We start from the raw sequence: 22,653 nt of genomic DNA, 5'->3' as shown, positions 1-22,653 counted from the left end.
TCTTATGGGGCAGTTCTCTGTCCTGTATGGTTGCTATGAGTTGGAATTAACACAACAATAAAAATGTGTTCTTTAAGATGAGGAGAAGAATTCTTGCCTGGGAAGATAACAAAGCAAATTGAAATAAACATATGAAAACCTCTTCTCAAGTACCTGGGAAGTAATCAAGCTTTATGTTATATATTATGAAGGTGGTGGTTGTGATGTACCATCAAATCAGAACCAACTCGTAGAGGACCTTCCAGTGAGTTTTCAGAGACAATAAATGATGCAGGAGGAGATAGTCTGTCTTTCTCCCATGGACCAGCTGGTGGATTCAAACCCAACCCCGTGTCCTTGGGCTAGCAGTGCAACTCTACCACTAAGTCAACAGGAATCTTAACTTAAAGGCAACACCTCTCTGGTGGTTCAAATCCACCAATGGCACTATGGGAGAAAGATAAGGATCTCCTCAGGTGCCATTTACTACCTCTGAAAATCCACTCATGGTCAGCCATGAGATGAGTACCTTCTGCCTCGAAGTTACACAACAGCAACAATGGCTGCTGGCGGAAAGGTCATTGCTTCAAATTCACCCTCTGTTTTTAGGGAGATAAACAGACCATCTTTCCTCCTAAGTGTTTACAGCCTCAGAAACTCAATGGGAGGAGTTACTGTGAATTGGAATTGAGTCTATGACAGTGGGTTTCTCTCTTGTTATTGTTGTGTGTCATTGAGTTGGAACATAGCTGAGTCGCCAGCAGATTTTCAGGGGCAATAAACAGCACAGGAGGAGATTGCCCATCCTTCTCTTGTGGAATAGTTGGTGGATTTGAACCATGTGCCTTTGGGACTGCAGTGCAGCTTCTTATCACTGTTGTTGTTGTGTGCCATCAAGTCAGAACCAACTGATCGCTGACCTTCTAGTGGATTTTCAGAGATAGTAAATCACATAGGAGGAGATTGCTCATCTTTTGCCCTTGGAGCAGCTGGTGGGTTCGAACCATGTGCCTTTGAGTTGGCAGCACAGCTCCTTACCACTAGGCCACCACTATTACCAATATTTTTGTGATTGTTGTTGTTGTTGTTGTGTACCGTAGAGTCATAACTGACCCTCCAGGGAGTTTTCAGAGGTAGTCAATTGCTCAGGAGGAGATTTTCCATCCTTCCCCTGCAGAGCAGCTGGTGGATTCAAACTACTTGTCTTTAGATTACAGGGCAGCTTCTTACCACTAGGCTACCAGAGCCAGTTATCTATAACTCCATTTATTAAATTTATCTTCTCACTCTCCCTAAAGGTAGAAAACATTATTTTTATTTGTTTCTTTAAACTTGGGGGGAAAGTGCAACAATGAATGAATGGAAATACAAAATCTCTGTAAATGTTCATTAAAATTAATAAAATGAAATTCTAAAAAAAAAAAACAAAACACTTGGGAACGCGAATGAAACAGTGAGTTAATTACCAAATTTAAAGTCAAAGTAGAAATCTCCTTGAAACTTTTGCCATCTCATGAACTGTGTTGTTGGATTTGCTTCTTGGTCCTCTCAAAAGCCCTGGGACAAGTTGCCCTTGAAGATTTTGCACGTAAGTTTCCAGATCACCTTTCTCTCCCTCACCCCCTCAGCTTCCTACTTTTCACCGCCATCTTTTCTTTTCTTAAGGTGGAAACAGAAATCCAGCGTGTCTCAGAGGCATATGAGAACCTTGTGAAGTCATCCTCCAAAAGAGAGACCCTGGAGAAAGCTATGAGAAATAAGCTTGAAGGGGAGATTCGGAGGATGCATGACTTCAACAGAGATCTGAGAGGTGAGGGAGCCAATAGGCTCTTCTTTCCTCTTCCAAAGGGTTAGTCAAAGCAGTGAAATGAAAGGAGCATAATATGAGGCTCTAAGAAATTGTCCAGCCTACTGATAAGGCCAGATAATTTCTGAGCATGCACAGTCTAGGTTTTTGTGACTGAAGTAATGGTAAATCTTAAGCATAGTTTTCCCTCAAGCTTGGTTTCCCGTCAAAGTAGAGAAGTGCTTCTGACTGCCCTTCTGAAAGGTTTTGCATTATAAAGCAGTATTTTTTCCTGGGACTTTAAGACACACTTTCTTTCCCTCTTCTATTGGCTCTCCCCCTCTTCATTTGTAGGATTTGCTCAAGGCAAGTGTTTGGGTTGAGCAAGCTTAAAATACTGACTATCTTCCACTTCTTATTCCTGGAACTCTCTCCTTTTAGTTCCACCATGAAAATATTTTTAAAATTTAACATAAAAGTATTGAAGATGGTATCTTTCTTCTTTTAAATTGACTTCCAGCACCTTTGAAACAGATGACCTTGAGGGAGCTTTTATCTTTGAGCTCATGGTATCATATATATAGAAAATGAAATGGATAAGTGACTGTGAGAGAGCTCTGGTGGCTTAGTGGTAAGGGACTGCACTGCCTACCCAAAAACAGTCAGTTCCAATCCACCAGTGCTCTATGGGAGAAAGATGAGCATTCTCCTCCCATGTGATTTACTGCTGCTGGAAATCCACTAGAGGGTCAACTGTGAGTCAATTCTGAGTATATGTCACTTAACAGTAAGAAGTCACTATGAGTTGGAATCAACTTCACTGTCACAGGTTTGTGTTATGGGTTTTTTTGTAGCAGTTGCTGTTCTTGGTGTTTCATTTATTGGTTGTTTAGAAGTCTACACTCCCCATTTTTTTTTCAGTGAAGAATAAAAGTCTTGCATACCCATCAAATCTTTCTTCATCAAAATTGAGTTTTATTTTGTAATTCACTTTTCTAATTCATATTTGCAAACCTGTGTCTGTACAAACCATCTCAACAAGGAGAAAGGCAGGCTTGTATTTGTCGAGGATCAGTATTTAGAGGTCACACAGTATGCACTTAGAAGTTTGTATCTGAGACCCTGTTGATTGTGTCCAAATTCCACAGAGCGTCTAGAAACGGCCAACAAGCAGCTTGCAGAGAAGGAATATGAAGGGTCAGAGGATACCAGAAAAACCATCTCTCAGCTCTTTGCTAAAAGTAAGTATGACAGCTTTGGGGGCAGTTAGAAATGCGCAGATGGGAGTGAGGTATGTGAAAAAGTTCCACTGTTCTATTTAGCCTTCGAAGACCACCAGGGTTAAGTTGTGTCATCTACAGATTGTTTTTCTGGTCAAGCATGAAGTTTGGAAGGTTTTCTTCCTTTCCTTTTAGGCCAAGTTGGATGCTTTCTACAACATCTATAGTCACCCCAACATGACCCTTTCTGTATTAAATGGGGAAGGCCCTTTAAAATCTCTACCATCACCATGATGACCATTTGAAGAAAAGACCTTTGTGAAAATTAGAGCGTCTTCATGTTGAAGAGAGTTTGTTAGAAGAATCCAACGTCTTAGACAATCTGGTAGAGATGAGGTTAGCACGCAGTATTGATAAATGTCATTTGCAATTACTTCATTTGCACCTAGGGAGCCCTTAGCTAAATGCTTAGTATTTGATCTCATTAGATGTCCACAGATTGCAAGAGTAATCAGAGGGGAAACCACTGCTATGATCTGAACCGGTGCGAAAGCAACTGGATTCAGCGTTGGAGGGTTAGGAGAAGGCAGAGCTATGCCTTCCTCATAATAAAGTTTCTTTTGTGTGGAAATACTCTTAGGACCCTGACAGTGAATGAATCCTTTTCTTTATCAGTCCCCAATGGACTCCACCCAACTAGACAATGTCTTCTCCCCCGCCATTTGCCATAATAAGCCAGCAATAATAAAAATTACAAAATGGATTGAGTCCACAGGGAGAGTTAGTTGGTGGGAAACAGATGAAAAACTCTCATTTCTATAGATGCTTGTACTTGGTTGCTTCTGCTCCCAGCCTCCCTTCTTGCAGCTCACAGCCATAGTAGCAGTGCTTGATGGGGACTTGTCAGCCCTCATTTTTGCTGTGCCTCCAAAGCTCCTTTCAAGTCATCCCATGAAACTTCCAGTCAGTTTTTACAATGTGTTTGATCTTCTCTTACAATAATACTCTTAACCCTGAGTTGCTCTATTGGACGCTGGCTACAGAACTAGGTTTTGTTGTTGGGGTTTTTAGTGAGTTTTTTTCTTCTTCTTCTCCTTCTCCTTCTCCTCCCTCCTCCCTCCTCCTCCTCCCTTCTTCCTCCTTCCTCCTCCATCTCCTTCCTCCTCCTTCCTCCTCTTTCCCTGATTCTGTTGTTTCTTTGTCAGTATCTCTTAGAGGAAGGAATGTTGTCTTTCTAGTGTCATCGGTGCCTAGTAGAAATTGCTTGGAGGTGAAGTTGCTTTTGCAGTGTCATGGTTACCCTGGAAGTTAGTTCACTGGCAGAAAGAGGGTGGCAGCCTCCCAAGGCAAGACAAAACAAAACAAAAATATGAATTCTGGCCCCAAATCTGCTAGTTCACACTCCTCTGTGTGGGGATGATATTTCAGGTGTCCTGGGAGCTCTGCTACTTCTTTATAAAATGTTGTGATTTAGTAGATCACACTTAGATTAATATAGCAGAGAAAAAGACTGTCAAATGATCTGAGAAAGGGAAAGTAATCTCCATTAACTAGACAGAAAAGAGGGCATACTTCTTGGACTACTTAATTCCTTTTGCCATTGGGCATTGGCAGAGCCCTGCATGGTGGGAACTGGGGCAGGAGAAAAGAAACCCCTCTTGAAAAGCCTTGCTAAGGAATGTGTTCCAATCATTCTAAGGAGGCCAAATCTACTGAACTTAGAAGACAGCATAGTATAGTAGAAAGTGTTTAAACATGAATTCTGCTATTTATTTACCATTTATGGGCCCTGTACAAATTAGTTAACCTCTCCAAGTCTCTTTTTTTCTCTCATATGCAAACTGTAGAATTAGAAGCAGGAGTGGCATCCACTTCCTAAACAACATGCCTCCGGAAACTCTATGAACCTTGATAAATGTCGATAGTTATAGAAAGGCTTCAGGCCTTTTGTTCGTAGAGTCGCTATAAGTTGTCCTCAACTCGAAGGCAATCAAAAACAACAACAACAAACTGTAGAAGAGAACAGCCTTATATAATTGTTCTGAGAATTGAACTAAAAATATCCTATAGTGTTCAGTACATTACCTGATATATAGCAGATACCCCGTAAATACGTGCTCCTTTCCAAGGTACATCTAAATAGATAGAACATATCATGTTTGGAAGGGTGGAAGGACAGCACAAGAGAGAAAGACTCTGGATGAGATGGATTGACTCAGTGACTGGGGTAATGAGAGTAGGTGTGTCAGAGACAATGAGATTGGCTCAAGACAGGGCAGGGTTCAGAGCTATTGTGGTCACTATGAGTTGACGGCACATAACAACAACACAACAGAAAAGACTATTACATTTTTTTCTCCTACACATTTGAAAATATCTACTACTCTGGAGAAAGGGTACCCTGCCTCCAAATTGGAAGCAAAGCAACTAGTGTGAGTATTTTGTGTGAAGGATGTCTTAATTAAAATGAGAAGCAGCTAGAAAGGGATGATAAACCACAGCTATAAGACAATCCTAGATTCAGGAAGAAAGAATTGCTAAAAACACACAACACCACAAACTAATAGAGAGACTCTATTCAATCACAAAAGGCATAATTTGAAGGTACAGATTCTTTGTCATTATTAATGGTGATCATGACTACCACCATCGTGATTCTCTTTGTTTAGGTAGCAATTTCTTTTAGTATTTGTGCTATCTAAAGCGTCTATCATTTAGGTTTTCTGTTACCTAATTTTAAACTTTTATGAGGTTAAATGTTATTGTTGGTATGTGCCATGAAGTTGGCTGTGACTCATAGCAACCCTGTGAACAATGGCTCTGATGAACAATGATGACCCGATCCTGAACCACCCTCATACTCTCTGACACATCTGACCTCATTGCCACAGTCATTGTGTCAACCCGTCTTGCCCAGAGCCTTCCTCTCTTGTGTTGACCTTCCACTCTTCCAAACATGATGTCCTTCTGCAAGGCTTAGCCTGTCTGCCAACATGTCCAAAGGATGTGAAATGCGGTTTCAAAATCTTTGCCTCCAAGGAGCAACTTGATTTCACTCTCTCCAGGTCAGACATGTTTGTTCTCTTGGCAACTCAGTACTCTTCTCCAGCAACACAACTCCAAGACATCAATTCTTCTTCTGTCATCGTTAGTCATTTTCGAGCTCTGCAATGCATAGCAAGCAGTTGAGAAGACCATGTCCTGGATCAGGCGCACTGTAGTCTCTAGACATAACATTGCTCTTCAGCCAATGCATCTCGTCTTTTGATTCCCTGACTGCTGGTGCCCAGGGTATTATTCATTGTGGATCTGAGCAAGATGAAAAACTTGACAACTTCATGAAATAAGATAATATTATTATCTCTACTTTAAAACATGAAAAAATAGAGACATGGTTGGGTGTTAGGTCAATTGACTTGATCAAGCCAATCCCAAGTCAAGCAGTCCACTATTGTGTCAGTCTTTCTTGTTGAGGACTCTCCACTTACAAAGCATGATGTTCTGTTCCAGGGGCCAATCCTCCTATTTACATCATGTATGAAGTGAGATGAAGTCTAGGATTTCTTGTTTCTAAGGAACATTGTATCAGTACTTCTTCCAAAACAGATTTTCCCCCCCCTTTCTTCTGGAAACCCATTATATAGTCAATATTCTTTGCCACCAACATAATTCTTACTGTATCAGTTTTTCTGGGACCTTCCTTAATACTTACCTCGCTTTCTTACACATATGAGGTGATTAAAATTCCCATGGCTTAAGTTACGTACATCTTGGGTCTCGAAGTGATAGCTTTGCTTTTGAATACTTCAAGGAAGTCTTTTGTAGCAGATTTTCCCAATTCAATATGTCATTTGATTATTATTTATTTTTTTTTACTACTTCTTGGCTTCTGTGTAAACTACTCAGAACAGATTCAGAACAGTGAAATAAACCATCTTACAAGCCTGTAGTAAGCATCATTTCATTATGGAATATTATCTCTCCTAAAGAAGCTCTAGTGGTCTCTTGGGTAAGGAGTTGTACTGCCAACTCAGAGGGAGATGGTTCGAATCCAACAACTACTCCTTGGGAGAAAGATGGGCGATCTCCCCTCATGTGATTTATAGCTTCTGAACACCCACTGGATGGTCAGCTATGAATTGCTTCCAACTTGACAGCACATAACAACAGCAACAACAACAACATCTGCTGATGCACATTTAGCAAAGTATATATATATTCTCAAGGAAAACAGAACAAAAAAAAATCCAACATTACTTCAGCTATGAGTAAAGTTACCTGAATAGATTTTAAAACAAAACAAACTTTTGTGCCTCTTTTCTCCTTTTCTACTTTTGTGTCTCTTTTCTCCTTTTCAGTTTTATCTTGTGCCTTTTTTTTTCTTGATTAGATTCCTCTAGTGATTTATCTATTTTCCCCCATGAATGTTTATGATCCCCCCTCCTCAAAGAAAAAAAATAATTAGCTCTTAAACAGATTTTGGTTTATGGACATGGATCCATAGAAAAGGGTTTCCTCAAAAGTATTTTTTTTTTAATGAAAGAGGCAGATTCAATGAGGTGTGATACTTTCATTGTATGTCAGGAGAGTATTTTTGATTGTTTTCAAGAGAATTATAAACATTGAGTGAGAAATTGATTCGAATTAGTTTTGCCCAAACTAAAGGCTAATACAGTGGAAATTTGTTGAAGAGGTTCATCATATTGCTTTTCTCCTTCGGCTTAACTTGTACCATGCAGTACTCAGCTATAGAGAACAGATGAGATTGTGATGGAGGAGTCCGATATCTGCTGTAGACCTTCAGTTTGCCTTTCCCTAGGAAGCCAAAGAGCCTAGCTTCTGTCTTTAGGAAGATCTGTGAGTGGTGCACAGGAGACCTCAGTGTGTAGGTGGATACGTGTGTTGAGCAGGGAAGGTAATAGATAACTGAGATAATACTTTATGTTCCAGTTTTCATGTCTTTTTGCTTTCTGATAACATTTGTGCCTGTTCTTATGACACTTTGCTCACTGAACTTCAACAGAATTCTTTGTTGCCTAGCTTAGGGGCACTCCAAATCTTAATGGATCTCTCTCTCCTTGTCATGGAGCCAGAACTGATACATATCATAGCTGACCCTCGAGCGAATTTTCCAAGGCTGTGATTTGATTGTGTGGGAGGCGATTTCCCATCTTCCTCCCACGGAGCCACTGGGAGATTGAAACTATCAGGAGGAACAGCTTGTGGGTTAGTCACACGCTACCAGAGCTCCCTTCTTGATTGATGTGGTAATGGTGGCGGTGGTGGTTGTCAGTTTGGAACTAACTCATAGCTGGCCCTCCAGTGAGTTTTCAAAGGCTATAAATTCACACAGGTGGAGATTGTCCATCTTTTCTCCCTTTGAAGAACTGGTGGATTTGAACTGTGTGTGCCTTTGGATTAGCAGCTCAATTCCTTACCACTAGGCTGCCAGACCTCCCCAGAGGTCTTCATTGATATAGAACATGTGAATCCAAAGAATTGAGCTCAAGTCCTCATCTAGAGAACTGCTCATTTTATACACATGTTCACACAAGATTTTTATTGGGGAGGTTAATCTATTTGGGTAGGTTTTATCAATATAATGGTTCCCCTTGTAATGAATTTCAGACTTAAGATTCATCCTGCTTTTGAATATGATAGACAAGGGAGCTAATAGGAAAGACTTTGTCAGGACCCCATCTACGATAGACCATAAACTAGGACTAGTCAAAGACATGTTTAACACGTTGCCGCAAATGATGGCAAGATGTGCTTCTTTTTTTATTTTTTATTTTTGCAAGATGTGTTTCTAAGCACGGTGTCAATTTAAAAGTGTGCGGCAACGTGTTAAGTGATAACATGGGAGACATGAGTAACCACCTCACTGGGAGTTAGTTATACTCACGAAAGGTGAAATATATCAAATACTGTTAACATTTATGGGTATTAACATGAAGTATAGTCACTATAAGAGGGTACCCTGAGAACATTAGAACTGAGACACAAACAGAACGGAGATTTGTACACCATTGCTCATAGCAGTATTATTTACCATCACAAGAACATGGAAAGAGCCCAAATGTCCAACCACAGTCGCATGGTTGAGAAAGTTTGGTTCATTCACTAGCTCACTTGTGAGGAACTGGATGGTATTATGCTAAGTGAACTAACGCAGTTCCATAAGGACAAAACTGTATAAGACCATTATTGTAGTAATAGATTTAATTAAAAAACCACACCAAAAAAATAACTAGTAAAACATGTATGAGGATCTATAGGGGGAAGGTGGAAGCAGAGGGGTGAGGATGGTGGGGGGATAATCATAGGGTCGCACAATTTGATGGGTAGAGAGGGAAGGGTGAATAAAGGAAACAGGAAAGATGTAGTGTGAAAAACCACGTATATGAATTTTGTAAGTATACCGGTATAAAAGGAAAAAAAAATTTAAAAAATGAGGTTAAGTTGAGATATTGAGATTTGTGTAGAGACCACTTATAAATCTATATTGAGTTATTCAAATGATATATTGTGATACCATTCTTCTTTTCTGAACATTACCTTATGGCTTCTAGCCCATACAGGTGCTTAATTTTTCTGTGTTTCTCATATCTATCTCCAGATACTTATCGAGTCTCTATTATATAGACACTGATGAACTGAAGTCCATAACATTCAGACTGAAAAGACCCTCACTTTGCTGGTGGCACAATGGCTAAGGGCTCAGCGTCTAACTAGAAAGACTGGATGATTAAAACCTGCTTCCGGGCTAATTTAGAAAGGAAAAAAATTGATTGTCTGATCTGATACTCCAACGATTATAGCAAGAAAAGCCTAGGGGCTGGTAGTCCTCCTGTCACATCGGGTCAATATGATTTGGAAATTTGCCAAATGGCACCTGGCAAGAATGGTAATGTTCACATATATTAATTAAGTACATAGATATATCCAATTGCCGTTAAAGATGTAATCTAAACTTTAAAGCTAAGCCAAAGATAATTATTTTCTGGGAGGTGACTTGGCCACTCTTACTCCATTGATCTTACTATTTCACCCCTCTACCCTGCCCTGGATTGACTCAGTGACTGGAGAAATGGGATTTGGTCTGTGGGAGACCATGAGGTTGGCTCAGGATAGGGCAGAGTACAGAGCTGTTGTACATAGGGTCTTTATGAGTTGCAGGCGACTCAGTGGCACATGACAGCAACCACCCTACTTTGTACTGCATGGTAAGAATAGGAAAAAGCTTAAATATGACTCCCAGTTCTATCTTGTTCTCACTTTAAAGCTGTTGAGTTCCCACAAGAAGCGGATTCTGAGAGTGAAGGGTTCATTTAGGGCTTGGGTTAGGCTTTGTCTGGAGAGGAGATATCGTCTAGTAGATTTGATCTCAGGAAAAAATATTAGTGTAAAAGATAGGATTTTAGGTCTTATTCCCGCTACTAAATAACATTTTTAGATCTGTTCACTCTACTTGTCAGGATGAAGCAATGTCTTTATTCCCCCCACACAAACACCCCACCAATGAGAGACTGGTTTGAAGAAATGAAATTGAAGTGACAAGGCACTACCTTCACTTCTGATATAGACACATAATGTATTACATATATAATGTATATGTGTGTATTATATGTTATATGTATTATATAAGTCATATATGTGTCTTATATGATCATGTATATATATCATGTATGTGACCCTCTATGAGGTGGATTGATTCAGTGACTGGGGTAATCGGGATGGGTGTGTCAGAGGCAATGCAGTTGACACAGGATAATAGAGCAGGGTTTAGGGCTGTTGTACATAGGGTCGCTTTGAGTTGCAAACCACTCGACGGCACATAACAACAACAACATGTATATATATATAGTGTGTGTGTGTATATATGTATATATGTGTGTGTGTATTTATATAGTGTGTGTATATGTATATATGTGTGTGTGTGTGTATTTATATATATACACACACACACGGCCTAAAGCCCCTCTGTAACTATCGACATTTATCAAAGTTCATAGAGTTTCCAGAAATGGATATATTCCATTGTGTAATGATGCTTACTACTTTTTATAATTCTTTCTACACCTTACTTTCTTATTGCTTGTGCATACCTTTGTTAAGTACCTTTCCTGAATTGACGTAAATTACTGACAGGGTCACTAATAAAAGCCACAGTTTGCAGGTCCTGATGGACCCTCAACCTTTCGTATTCTGGTTTTGTTTGTTTGTTCAGCTGTCTACATATCTGCAAATTTTGCTCAAGTAAAACTTTAAGCCTCCTCCTGCATGGGCATATTGATATTTCATGTTCCGACAGATAAAGAAAGTCAGAGGGAGAAGGAGAAACTGGAAGCCGAGCTGGCCACTGCCCGTTCTACCAATGAGGACCAAAGACGACACATCGAAATCCGAGACCAGGCCCTGAGCAATGCCCAGGCCAAGGTGGTGAAGCTGGAGGAAGAGGTAAGGTATCTTCTGATTGCACAGGAGCCTGGAATGTCAGAGACTCTGGATATCATTGTCACTGGGCTCTCCATTTTGGTGAACTGACAGCTAACCCATGCCCCATTAGTTATGGCTATGTCAGTGTGAGAGACTTTGATTTCTTTTCCTTTTACTTCATGTTCTTCATGTTCTGTTCTTCTCTTCTAAAGCAAAGGAGTGATTTATTTTATTTTAAATTTGCTCATTCATGGAGTAAACTTCCCTCCCAACCCAGTACTTATTTTGTACCTACCACTGCCTATAAGAGTGATTTTTTTAAAAATAATCAACAAAACAAAATCCCTTCCTTTGTATGAAATTCAAGCTTAATTTTAGAATAGCTAAAGAAAAAAAAATGAGGCCAGATATTTTTAAATACTCTTAAGGGGTTTGAAATCAGGTGGTCCTACTCTCCCCGTGTTCAAAACAAAGATTCCTCCCAGATGAGCTGCTGGATTCATTCCATCAGTTGAGTTTTGAAATAGAAGCAGCCATAGTAGGTTGGAGACAGATTGACACTTAGGGACAACTGAAAGATTATCTTGGGAGAGTATGCTGACCATGAACTGGTTCTGGCACATAGTTTTATGGTGGAAAGAAGTAAGTTATTTGTCTGCAGGCATGGAATTATTACTTGATGCTCACGCCAGTGCTGTTGAGTATGAACTGACTCTTAGCTGACCTTCAAGCAGGCTTTCAGAGGCTGTAAATTGCACAGTCTGTAAACTGCCTCTATTTCTCCTGTGGAGCAGTTAGCCAATTTGAACTGCCTGCCACTCAATTAGCAGCATAACTCTTTTAGCTAATAGGCTACCCAGGGCTCCTACATTAGTAAGCATGTGTTGAATATAGATGTCTAAGGATCTTTGATTTCGATTTTACTGGATTGTAACACTAAAGTACGCTCAGGTAAAATGTAAATAACTTGCTGCTGGCTTAGTATGAATCTTTCCTCTTGTCATTGTACTGAAACAGCAAGGATAGAAGTTGGTCTTAGGCATTTAGCACTTCAGGGGATGGGAGTATTTGAGCAAAACCTACTCAAATGCTGAAGTGTAACTTGGTAGAAGAAAATAGGACATCTGTTTGAACATTTGAGTTGCACTAAGGGAGCTCTAGTGGCCTTCGTGGTAAGAAACTGCACTGCAATCTCAAAGGCACGTAATTCAAATCCACCAGCTGCTTCATTGGGGAAGAACTGCTTCCATGTGATTAACTGCCTCTGAAAACCCACTAGAGGGTCAGCTCTGGCTAAGGTCTGACTTGATGGCACCAACCACAACAAAGGGGGGAAATGCAGCCTCTCTCATAAAAAGTGTTTAAACTTAAGGCAGAAAAAGGATCTTGTGTGAACAAATTCTCAGCATTCTGGCTGTCTCATGTGAGCTGTCACTCCTACCTTCATTGCTTATTTCTCCTCCTGGAGTAAAAATGGTTCAAATTCCTGGAAAACTCTTGACATCGGGGGTTCTTTTTCTTTCTTCCTGGATGTACAACAGTGCATGTGAGAGCTGGGTTGTGGGTTTGTATTTTCCCAATAGGTGTCATTATCTAACCTCTTGGGCCCCCCCTTTTGCCTGAACTGTTGAAGTGTTAAACGTCAGTGTGTATGAAATTAGGTAAAAGCCCTGCTTCCTAAGCTCTCTACATCAGAATGAAATTATTAAAAAGGAGGATATGCATTTGCCTAGCATCCAGATCTTGGGCGAACTTCGCATGGCCTTTAAGACTTTTGATACACTTTATGTCTTCCCTTCCTTTTGTGCTAGATAGAGGATTACAGATGAGGTTACAAAACAGGACTTAAAGTGTAGTCTCTTAGAGAAGGGAAAAGTGAGAAGCCCATGGAGAAGGAGTAGCTTGCTGGTGGTCACATGGCAAGTCTTGGGTTGAGCCAGGAATAAAACCAGAATCTCATGACTCTTCATTCCCTAGATCCTGCTGCCTGCCTCCCTGTCTGAATCATCGTTTGGTTCAACTCCCAAAAAGAAAATGTGGGCGCTTGTTCAGATATAGTAACCTCTGCATCTTTTCATTTTTTCAAAAAGGGCTCCTCTGTTTTCCGCAGACTGTAACAAAGCTTTTCCAGACTGTTTTGAGATTGGAACATATATCCCAGCCCCTCTGTCCCTTCAGGATAGGTGCTTGTCCATTTGGCAAATAGTGGGGAGAAAAACCATCATCACCACCACCACCACCACAACAACAACAACAAAAAACAACACACACACACACACCCTTTGCAACCATCTTGGTTTGCAGTGTTTGAGAGCACAATGGTTACTGGTTGTTAATCATCAAAATAAATAAATGTCTTTGGAGGCGATGTTAATCTGTGGTTCCCACTAAGCAGCTCTCACTGAAAAGAATTGCCAGAAAAACACTTCTGGCTTCAACCTTCTGAGGCTTTTCTGGGCATTTGCTCCAGAGATTTCTTAGTAGCTTTCCAGGAGCTGGCCAGAAAAATATATAGATTAACAGTTTAGAGAGGAAGTTCTAAATATCAATTTAGTTTTAAAATGATGGCTTCTAGTGCCAGACATGTCCACTGAGCATATCAATTGCCATAATTTTTTTTTAAAAAAAATTCTTATCGAAATTGTGTTTTCACACGGAGCCTTAGTTGTTTGGAAATTCTAATCTACTGCCGCTCAAGAAGGTGGGACGTTACTGTGGGAGAGCAGGTTCACAGGCTTCAGTGGTAGTGTATGTATGCTCCTGTGTGGACTTTCTCTGGTTTCTATCCACAGAATCGCAGAAATCACATAATACCTTCCAGACTCAAGTCCTATCACCTCAGACACTTACGAAGGCATGAAACCACCCCTCAGTGAAGAGAGAGAGAGAGAAATCGACTGTTTTCTTACTTTCCTTTTTGTAGCAGCCTATCAGATCTGAGTTCACTCCTGGGTGGGTGGTGTTTGCCCTTTCTTGCCTATACTGTTCAAAGGAGAGCATGCTTTCATTTTCCTTCTGTAGGGATTACTCCTGTGTTTTCTTCCTGTGGCTCACATTTGGTCTCACTCTTGCTTGGGTAAAATTTCTGATTCTAGAACTTTAGTAAGGTGTTTGAAGTGAAGGGGTAGCGCTGCAACTGATTTCATTCTCCTCTCCTCTCCTCCCCTCCCCTCCCCTCTTCTCCTCCTCTCCCCTCCTTCCTCCTCTCCTCTCCTCTTTCCTTCCTCCTCCTCTCCTCCTCCTCCTCCTCCTCCCCGCCTCCTCTCCTTCTTCCTCTCCTTCCTCCTCTCCTCTCCTTCCTCTTCTCCTCTGCTCTCCTCTCCTTCCTCCTCTCCTCTTCTTCCTCCTTTCCTCTCCGTCCTCTCCTCTCCTTCCTCCTCCTCGTCCTCGTCCTCCTCCTTCTTCTTCTTTCTCTCCCTCTTTCTCTCTCTCTCTCCCTCTCATCTTTCCTATCTCTCTCTTTCCTCTCTCATCTCTCTCTCGCGCGCGCGTCTCTTTTGTCTCTCATCTCTCTCATATCTCTCTCACATCTCTGTCTCTCATCTCTCTCTCGCGTCTCCCTTGCATCTTTGTGTCTCATCTCTCTGTATGTGAGTGAGTGGGAGGGGCATCATCATCTTAGGTGTGATATGTGCTATGCTTAAGCCCCTTTTTATGTTGTGATTTGTTTGAAAGTTTCTAAAGAACACTGGTTTTCCATTCACACAGGTTTTTCTTTGTGACCTTAATTACGGTACCGACAATATAACATTCCTCCCACTTCCTCCCTGTATTTCTCATTTCTTCTGCTCCGTCTCTTCCTGCCTTCAGGGCCTGTCACTGAGAAAATGCTGCCCTTTTGATCTTCTGTGATTGAATGTTCCGGGAAATGAATGTCTCCCTGATGCTATTGGTTGCCTTGTAGAGCTGTCTGTTGTCTGGATGAAATTTGAGCCATAGGAGTGTAACTTTTGTTCCAGATTCCAAGGGAGATTAAGAGCTCAGGGGTTCCACTAGTCCCTATGGGACCAGTAAACCTGTCCATCTCTGTTTTTTGAGCTTTGCTCCATGATTTTTTGCCCTGTCTGAGACCTTCTGTAATCCTTTTTAGAGTAGACAGCATAGGTAGCAGAAGTAGCAGCCAGGCACCCACTCTTTGGGTCCTGGAGGTTGAGGTTTGTGTAATCCATTTATACTAATTCTTTCTATACACCTTTGGGTTTCTTTCTCCCCCTTTGTTCTAGACTTTCTCCCTTTTTCCCTCAAGACTTAGCTCTTCCACAGAAAATCTCTGCTGTCTTAACTTGTAACAAATCAGAGAAACCTTATCAGATAGTCTTTTATATAGGGATGGATTTTTCGCATTTTTTTCGAATTTTTTTTTTACACTGATAGTTATGGGGTTTACTAGGGAAGTGAACAGGTTAGAGTTCAGGTCCTTGGCAGCAGGATATAATCCCTCAGCCCTCTCCAGCATCAAAGGTGTGCAATCCCTCAGTCCAGACAGCTTCTCCATTGTGTTCATAGGCATGCCCTTTGACCTTCAGCCTCAAGGTTTAGGTCAGATTTACAAAGTGCCCTTAATCCTGCCATTTATGGCGTCTTCCCTCAGTCCTCCAGCAAACGTGAGCAAAGGCCTCAGGCTCGGGGCGGGGGGCGGGGGGGCAGGGATGCAGCAAGCCCAAGTCAGCTGTCTCATGTTGGTCTCTGGTTTGCTGCTGAGGAAGGCTGTGGTGGACCACTGTCATCTCTGGCCTCGATGGATGCACACTGTACTTACTTCCTGCTTCCTCTTCCTTGCTAGTAGGGAGGTTCTCAATGTCACAACTAAATCATCTCAGTCCCACTTGGTTGAGTGGGGGGAAATGTACCAATCCCATATGGTTACTTTATGTACTCCCTATTTTATTTCACCTGGTCCTGTGGAGTGGTTCCACGCTGGAAGATGATTTCTCGCATCTTGATGAGGGTCACGCAAGGGACATTTTTTATTGTTATTGGTCAAATTAACTAATTTGGGGATGAACATTCTTTAAGTGGTACAGCAGTTGTCTTTCTATTTGCTATACTGAAGTATCTTGGAGTTGCTGTGATGTTTAACACTGTGCCATGGTCATGTCAGATATCACAATGGTTATCCATCCTGGACAGTGTTTGGAGGAGCTTCCAGATTGAAGCTTCCAGTTGGGAAGCAGGTGTGACATCCACTTCCTAAACCACATGCCTCTGGAAACTCTGTGAACATAGAGAAATTATGTTAGTTATAGAAGAGAGTTCAAGTCATAGGGTCACTGTGAGTTATATTCGACCTGACGGCACTTAACCACTGCTAAGTGAGACTGGTGGTGTTATATTTTGGAGGAACATTCTTCTAAGTTGTACGGCACTCTTCTGTCAATGTGCTGACCTGCATAATTGAGGTTTGCTGTGATGCTGAACCTTGTACCATTGGGGTGTCAAATGCCATAGCGGTTGTCAAAGATGAACAGTGTTTAGTAGAGCTCCCAGTTTAAGACAGGTTTGGAAGTAGGAGTGGCATCCACTTCCTAAAACCTATGGAAACTCTATGAACTTGGAGAACTGACTATTATAATAGAAAGGTATCAGGTCTTTTGTTCTTCGAGTTGCTATGAGTCATGCTCAATTCAGCAGCAATCAACAACAACAACATGCTGTGAAAACCAACTTTGGAAGCCATTTTGAACAACCAACCCCTTGACACCACAGGCCAGGTCCACCTTAGTCTTGAAAGTGACATCCTTGCTCACAAGCACTTGAAAGAAGTCCTTGATGGTGGATTTGCCAAGTGTAGCATGTTATTTTTTGGTTTGTTTGGTGGGTTTTTTGGTTTGCTTGTTTGTTTTGTTGTGGGTTTTTCGGTGTGTGGTTTTTGTTTTTGTATTTTTACTGTTGCTTCCATGGACATTGATTGTGAATGCAAGTAAAATTCAGTCCTTGATGGATTAAATTTTTTCATCTAGACCCTCTATGAGGTGGATTGATTCAGTGACTGGAGTAATCAAGGTGGGTGTGTCAGAGACAAGGTTTAGGGATGTGACTCGACGGCACATAACAACAACAACAACAACAACATTCATCATGATGCTGTTTATTGGTCCAGTTGCTACTATTATTTTTCATAGATTTCCCAGCCCTGGAGAACAGACAGTGTTCTCTATTTGCTATTATTGTTGTAATCCATAGGCTTTTTATTGGTTGCTTTGTAGATGTATATCATCAGGACATTTTTGGATTCCACCCCCCCCCATTCACATTGTGTTTCATACATTCATTTCCCATGCTTTGTGTCTTATAAAATTAATCACCAGTGATTTATGCTCACTATTACTCTGACTTTTAAGATCCCCCACTGGATGTTTCCAATTCTCCCCCACCCCAAGATAGATCCCTATAGCTACTAAATGGTCTGAAGATCCCTGCATACCTTTATTCTTTTCTCTACAGGTCTTGATTTAGAGTACTTTTTCCCCCTGAACTCATTCCATCTTTTTACTCTCATTAAGTCTCTTTCTCATGATAATTTATGAACACTATTCTTTGAGCCCTAACTCTGTAGTTGGTGCTTCAGTCATACAGAAAACTTTTCTCCTGCATGCACAAAGCTCATCCTTTTCCAAGTTCAATACAAATGATTGCATAGACCCTGCTTTGCTGACATCCAAGGTATCTCTGTCGTGAAGACCAAAGCGCCCTAACTAGTGTTCCTGGTGAGTCACAATGCCTTAGGCCTCTGGATTAGGCAGTTAACTTAGGTAAATGGTGCCTTTCCATCCTTGCCCTTATCTTGCGGGACACGTAGGTCCTATTGAAGTAGAGACTCATTAAATTCCAAGTCAGAAGAACTCTGTGTCCTGCAGCAACCATGCTATTCTCTCATTCAAAGCATCCCCTCCCTTTCATCCCCCACCAGTTTGACCTCACTGGACGTTTCGACAGATGCTTGGCATGTCCACTCACAAGGCTCAAGGCAGTCCAGGCTTCTAGCTGGCTGTTGTCTTACGATGACCAGAGCTGAGCCATTGCTTGGGTAATTGTTTCAGGGATGGTGGAAAAAGGCCTTGGCAAGATCAAAGAAGGAAGATGCTGCGGGTGGACTGCTCACTGAACAGAGTGCAACAGAAAGGGACAAAGTGGAATGTGGGAAGGCTGGCAGAAAAATGCCACTGAGCTTTGTTATTTGACTTTAAGCTAGAGTGGCAGCCAGAGACACCAGGGAAAAAAAGGGGGTGGGTCTCAGTACATATTAACATTTTCTGAAAGGAAATGGCTGGGGATCATTTAGACATCGCATTGATAATTCCTCTTGGGGAATCCAGTGAATTTTTCAGGATTCTGTTGCCTTTCCACTCAGTTTTCCAAAAGTAAATATTGTTTCACCCTTTCCACCTTTACTCTTCTTGCAATATTTTAGTCTTTAAAGGTCTCATGCTACTTTTTGTCTACTTGATTGGAAAGATGTATGATTTTCTGCTATCATACTTGCCCAAATCAGAGCCAGTCTTCTCTTCCCAGTATTAGAGAAAGATTACCTAAGCGTAGATGTAAATATGTCTGATGTTCTAAATAATTTTCACTTAACAATAGGATTTTATAGGCATAGATGAACTCACACATGATGGTCATGATAGATCATCAGTTTGGTAGGAAAATTGAAGAGTATGACCGAAGTGTGTGAATACATGTAGAATGTTGGTAGGGATTCTACTAATAAATTGTTGATATATTTGAAGAATGTTTCCTCCAAGAATGGTATTTCCTGTATTGATGGCAGCATATTTTCTTCGAGGTAGATGTTGCTCCACTCAACAAATTAACAAATTCTATCTCTATCTCAAGTAGAGAGTTGAAGTGACATCTCTGAGTTCACTTTGCTCAGTCTTTCCTATTACTTTGGCCTTTGAAATCCCCCGATTGGAATCCTTGTGGGTTTCTCTTCAGTCTCTTTTACAGTGTACGCTCCATTCCTACGCTAGTAAATTTCTAGAGGTGGTTTTCTACTCTTCAGTTCTTTTAATATCCACCAGTGGACCACAGCCTCTTGGCAATGGAGAGAGGCAGCCTGCTAATACCAGGGTAATGTTACCAGATTGCTTCAGCCCAAACTCTTACTCGGAGCCAAGGGGCTCCTGGATAAGCCTAAATCAAATCAAATCAAATTACTGAGGGCTTGTGAAGTTGTAAGAAAGAGAGGAACAAAGAAAGTACACTCTGTTTGTGACAGTTGTTAAAGACTAACCCTCAATGAGATGGACTGGCACCGTTATTTCAATAATGGGTTTCAGCATAACAGATTCTGAGGATGGCACAGGCAGGATAGGACAGGGTTTCATTCTCTTGCACATAGGGCCTCTGTGTTTCAGGGCCGACTCAAAGGCAACTAGCAACAACAACAAGTGTTTAGAGCTGTGGGAAGGGGTTATGAACATCACACATAATAAAGGATGCCATGCATGACACTGGGATGAGTTCTATATTACTACTTCCAGTTTCCTTTAGCTAGTGAAGCATATATATAGTGTGTTGGTGTTCACACAGGTGATATGAATAGTCTACCTCCTTTGCTCATTCATTATACTTTTTAAACATTTAAAAATATTTCCTAATCATTTACCATTCCAAATGAACTTGCAAGTGTTATCCTCTTCTGACAAGTTAGGACTCCAAGCACAAACAGGTTAGGTGATATCTTGTGGTACATCTTAAGAGGAAAACTCAGGTCTCCTAATTCCAGTATGTCTAATTTAGTGCTTCATACACAAGAGGAAAATAATATACAAAGCTACTAATAAAGTGTTTTCCAAGCAGATGGTTGATATCAAGTAAGGAGTGTAATTTTGTGTATAGTCATTCCTTTTTTATTATTTAAAAAAAAAAGTTTGAAAGACACCCACAGTTGTTGAGAGAAGAGATGCCATCATGCGGTATTCATCTGCAGGGATCAGATTTTCCTGAGTCAGAAGGGGGTTAAGAGATCTGCCAAATGCTTGGGAATGTGTTCAAATTATTGCAGAAGGTGCCCAGGAAAAGTATGATTGAGTTCGAGTTTTTGCTTTATTCAACTATAAGTTGCCTTTCCCCCAGTTGTATGATACCTTTAAAATAATGTACCTCTTCATAGGAAATGTTTGCAACTTGTATCTTGACGTAGCAAAGCAAAATATCTCCATTATGACGATGTGTGTTTATGGAGTGTGTAGCTAAGCTATGCTGTGTTCAGTTTTATTCTTATATTTGACAATTATTAATAACTGATCATAAAAAATGTGCTAATCATGAAATTGGATTATAAGTGAAGAGAGCTCCCAAGGTAAAAGCAGCATCCTGCCTTTTAAGTGGTTTATGAAATAATGTAGTAGGATAGGAGGGGCTCTAGTGGCCGAGTGGCAAGAAGCCACACTACAATCCTGAAGGCACTTGGTTCACGGCCACCAGCCGCTCCAAGGGAGAAGGATGGGCACTCTCCTCTCAGGTGTTTGACTGCCTCTGAAAAGCCACCAGAGGGTCAGCTATGGGCCAGTTCCATCTCTACAGCACAAAACAGCAACAGTAGGATAGGGGCTTGCTTTGTCTTGCTTCTCAGACCTGGCTCATCCTAAGTATTCAGTAAATATCCAATGAATGAAAATAATCCATGCAAGGAAAAAAATCCCTAACAAAATGACTTCTGACAGAGTACACACTATGTGAGGCTATAGGGGGAAAAAACCAGCAGTCCAGTTCAGGTATGATAATTCAAGGAAGAAAGAGCAATTCGATATGGAAAAAAGGAGACATGATGATAGCCTAATGCAAAGTTGATCATTTGCACAGTAAACCTGGTAGAATTTAAAGGCAGTAGGCACCTAGAAAACATTAGCAGACGTTTTTGAAACTTTATTTTGTTTTGGTGAAAAGAGAGAAAAAGCCCACTCTTATTCCATAGTTTCTAGACATCATGAACAGTGACACTGATTATAGAGAAAGGCACATTTTTATGTGTCATATGTAGACTGGACGCAGGGAACAAAGCAACGAGAAACTTGAGGATGAATTGAAAGCATCAAGTGGTTTGAGATACGGATGAGAGAGAACAGAGGATCTAAAGTGAGAGAGGAGTTGTGAAGGTGACTGAGACATCGTAAGTACCTACGAAGTACTAACTGAAAGATATGCCAGCAGTTAGTTGCTTTTGTTCTTAAATAAAGTCATGTCACTATGTACTACTACTACTACTACTTGAGGAAATCCTTTCTTGCCACTTTATATTTGCTAGCCTCTGTGTGTGGCGGGGGGAGGGGGCAGAGAGTAAGAATAGGAAGTAGTAACTGAAAGTAAAGAGATACGTTACGAGTTTATTATAATCATTTTGTTGTGAACTAAGGGCCTCAACTATGTTGGTCTTGAAAGTATGTGGGAATAGAAGAATATGTGATGTGAGACGCAAAATATAATAATAGACTGGATGTGGTGGGCAAAGAAAGAAGCAGAGAGCAATAGTTCCAAGAGTCTGAGACTAAGAAAGTGGGATCATTTATGAAGACGGAACCTCACTAAAGAATGCCATTTTGAGGAGAGATGAAAACAGTCTGGGCCACATTAAGTTTCAGAACAAGAATTCTTACAGTCAGCTAGAGATGTGTAACTGTAGAGCATGGTATCTTTAAGATATCTATATAATCAGTTGTTGCAAGTATCTCCAGGAGTGCCAAGGTATTGAGAAGAATAAACGCCATCCTGACTCATAGTGACCCTATGGGACAGAAATGAAACTTCACCTTAGGGTTACCAAGTCTGTAACCTTTATGGTACAGTGACTGGGGCAGTGGGGGTAGGTGTGCCGGAATCAGTGTGACTGGCTCAAGACAGGGCAGGCTTCCGAGCTGCTGTACATAGGGTCACAGGCAACTTGATGGTACGTAACAACCTGTATGAAAGCAGACTGCCACATGTATTCAAACTACCAGATTTTCGGTTAGCGTCTCAGTATTTAACTACTGAACCCCAGAGGGGGCTAAATTATAGAGCATTGTTTTTCCACCTTGGCAGTACTATACTTTTACACAAACAACACATACTCTAAGTTTCCTTTGTGTTGACTTCTCACTCTGAGCTGCTATGCTAATATTTTACATGGCCTTGTGAAAAATTACCATATTGTGCTAAGGAAAATTCCTTCCGTGATCTACATTCCTTAAGGAACATAGAATATGCATTAATTGTGTAAAAAATTATATATAATATATAAGATGT

The 22,653-nt window shown here is 40.9% G+C and overlaps 1 protein-coding gene across 1 annotated transcript in view; it reads left to right on the top strand.

Moving 5' to 3' along the window:
- The window catches only part of AMOT (angiomotin), a 56,181-nt gene that overhangs the window by 17,123 nt on the left and 16,405 nt on the right, over positions 1-22,653 (top strand). Inside the window, exons 4-6 of the mRNA XM_006889933.1 lie at positions 1,645-1,789; positions 2,914-3,006; positions 11,300-11,445. Coding sequence (XP_006889995.1) covers positions 1,645-1,789; positions 2,914-3,006; positions 11,300-11,445 — 384 coding nt within the window. The remainder of the gene's footprint in view (positions 1-1,644; positions 1,790-2,913; positions 3,007-11,299; positions 11,446-22,653) is intronic.

Source organism: Elephantulus edwardii, unplaced genomic scaffold (genome assembly GCF_000299155.1).
Source record: "Elephantulus edwardii isolate Elephantulus edwardi_28Jun2011 unplaced genomic scaffold, EleEdw1.0 scaffold00083, whole genome shotgun sequence".
Classification (NCBI taxonomy): domain Eukaryota; kingdom Metazoa; phylum Chordata; class Mammalia; order Macroscelidea; family Macroscelididae; genus Elephantulus; species Elephantulus edwardii.
This window is presented reverse-complemented; position numbering and strand designations above follow the sequence as displayed.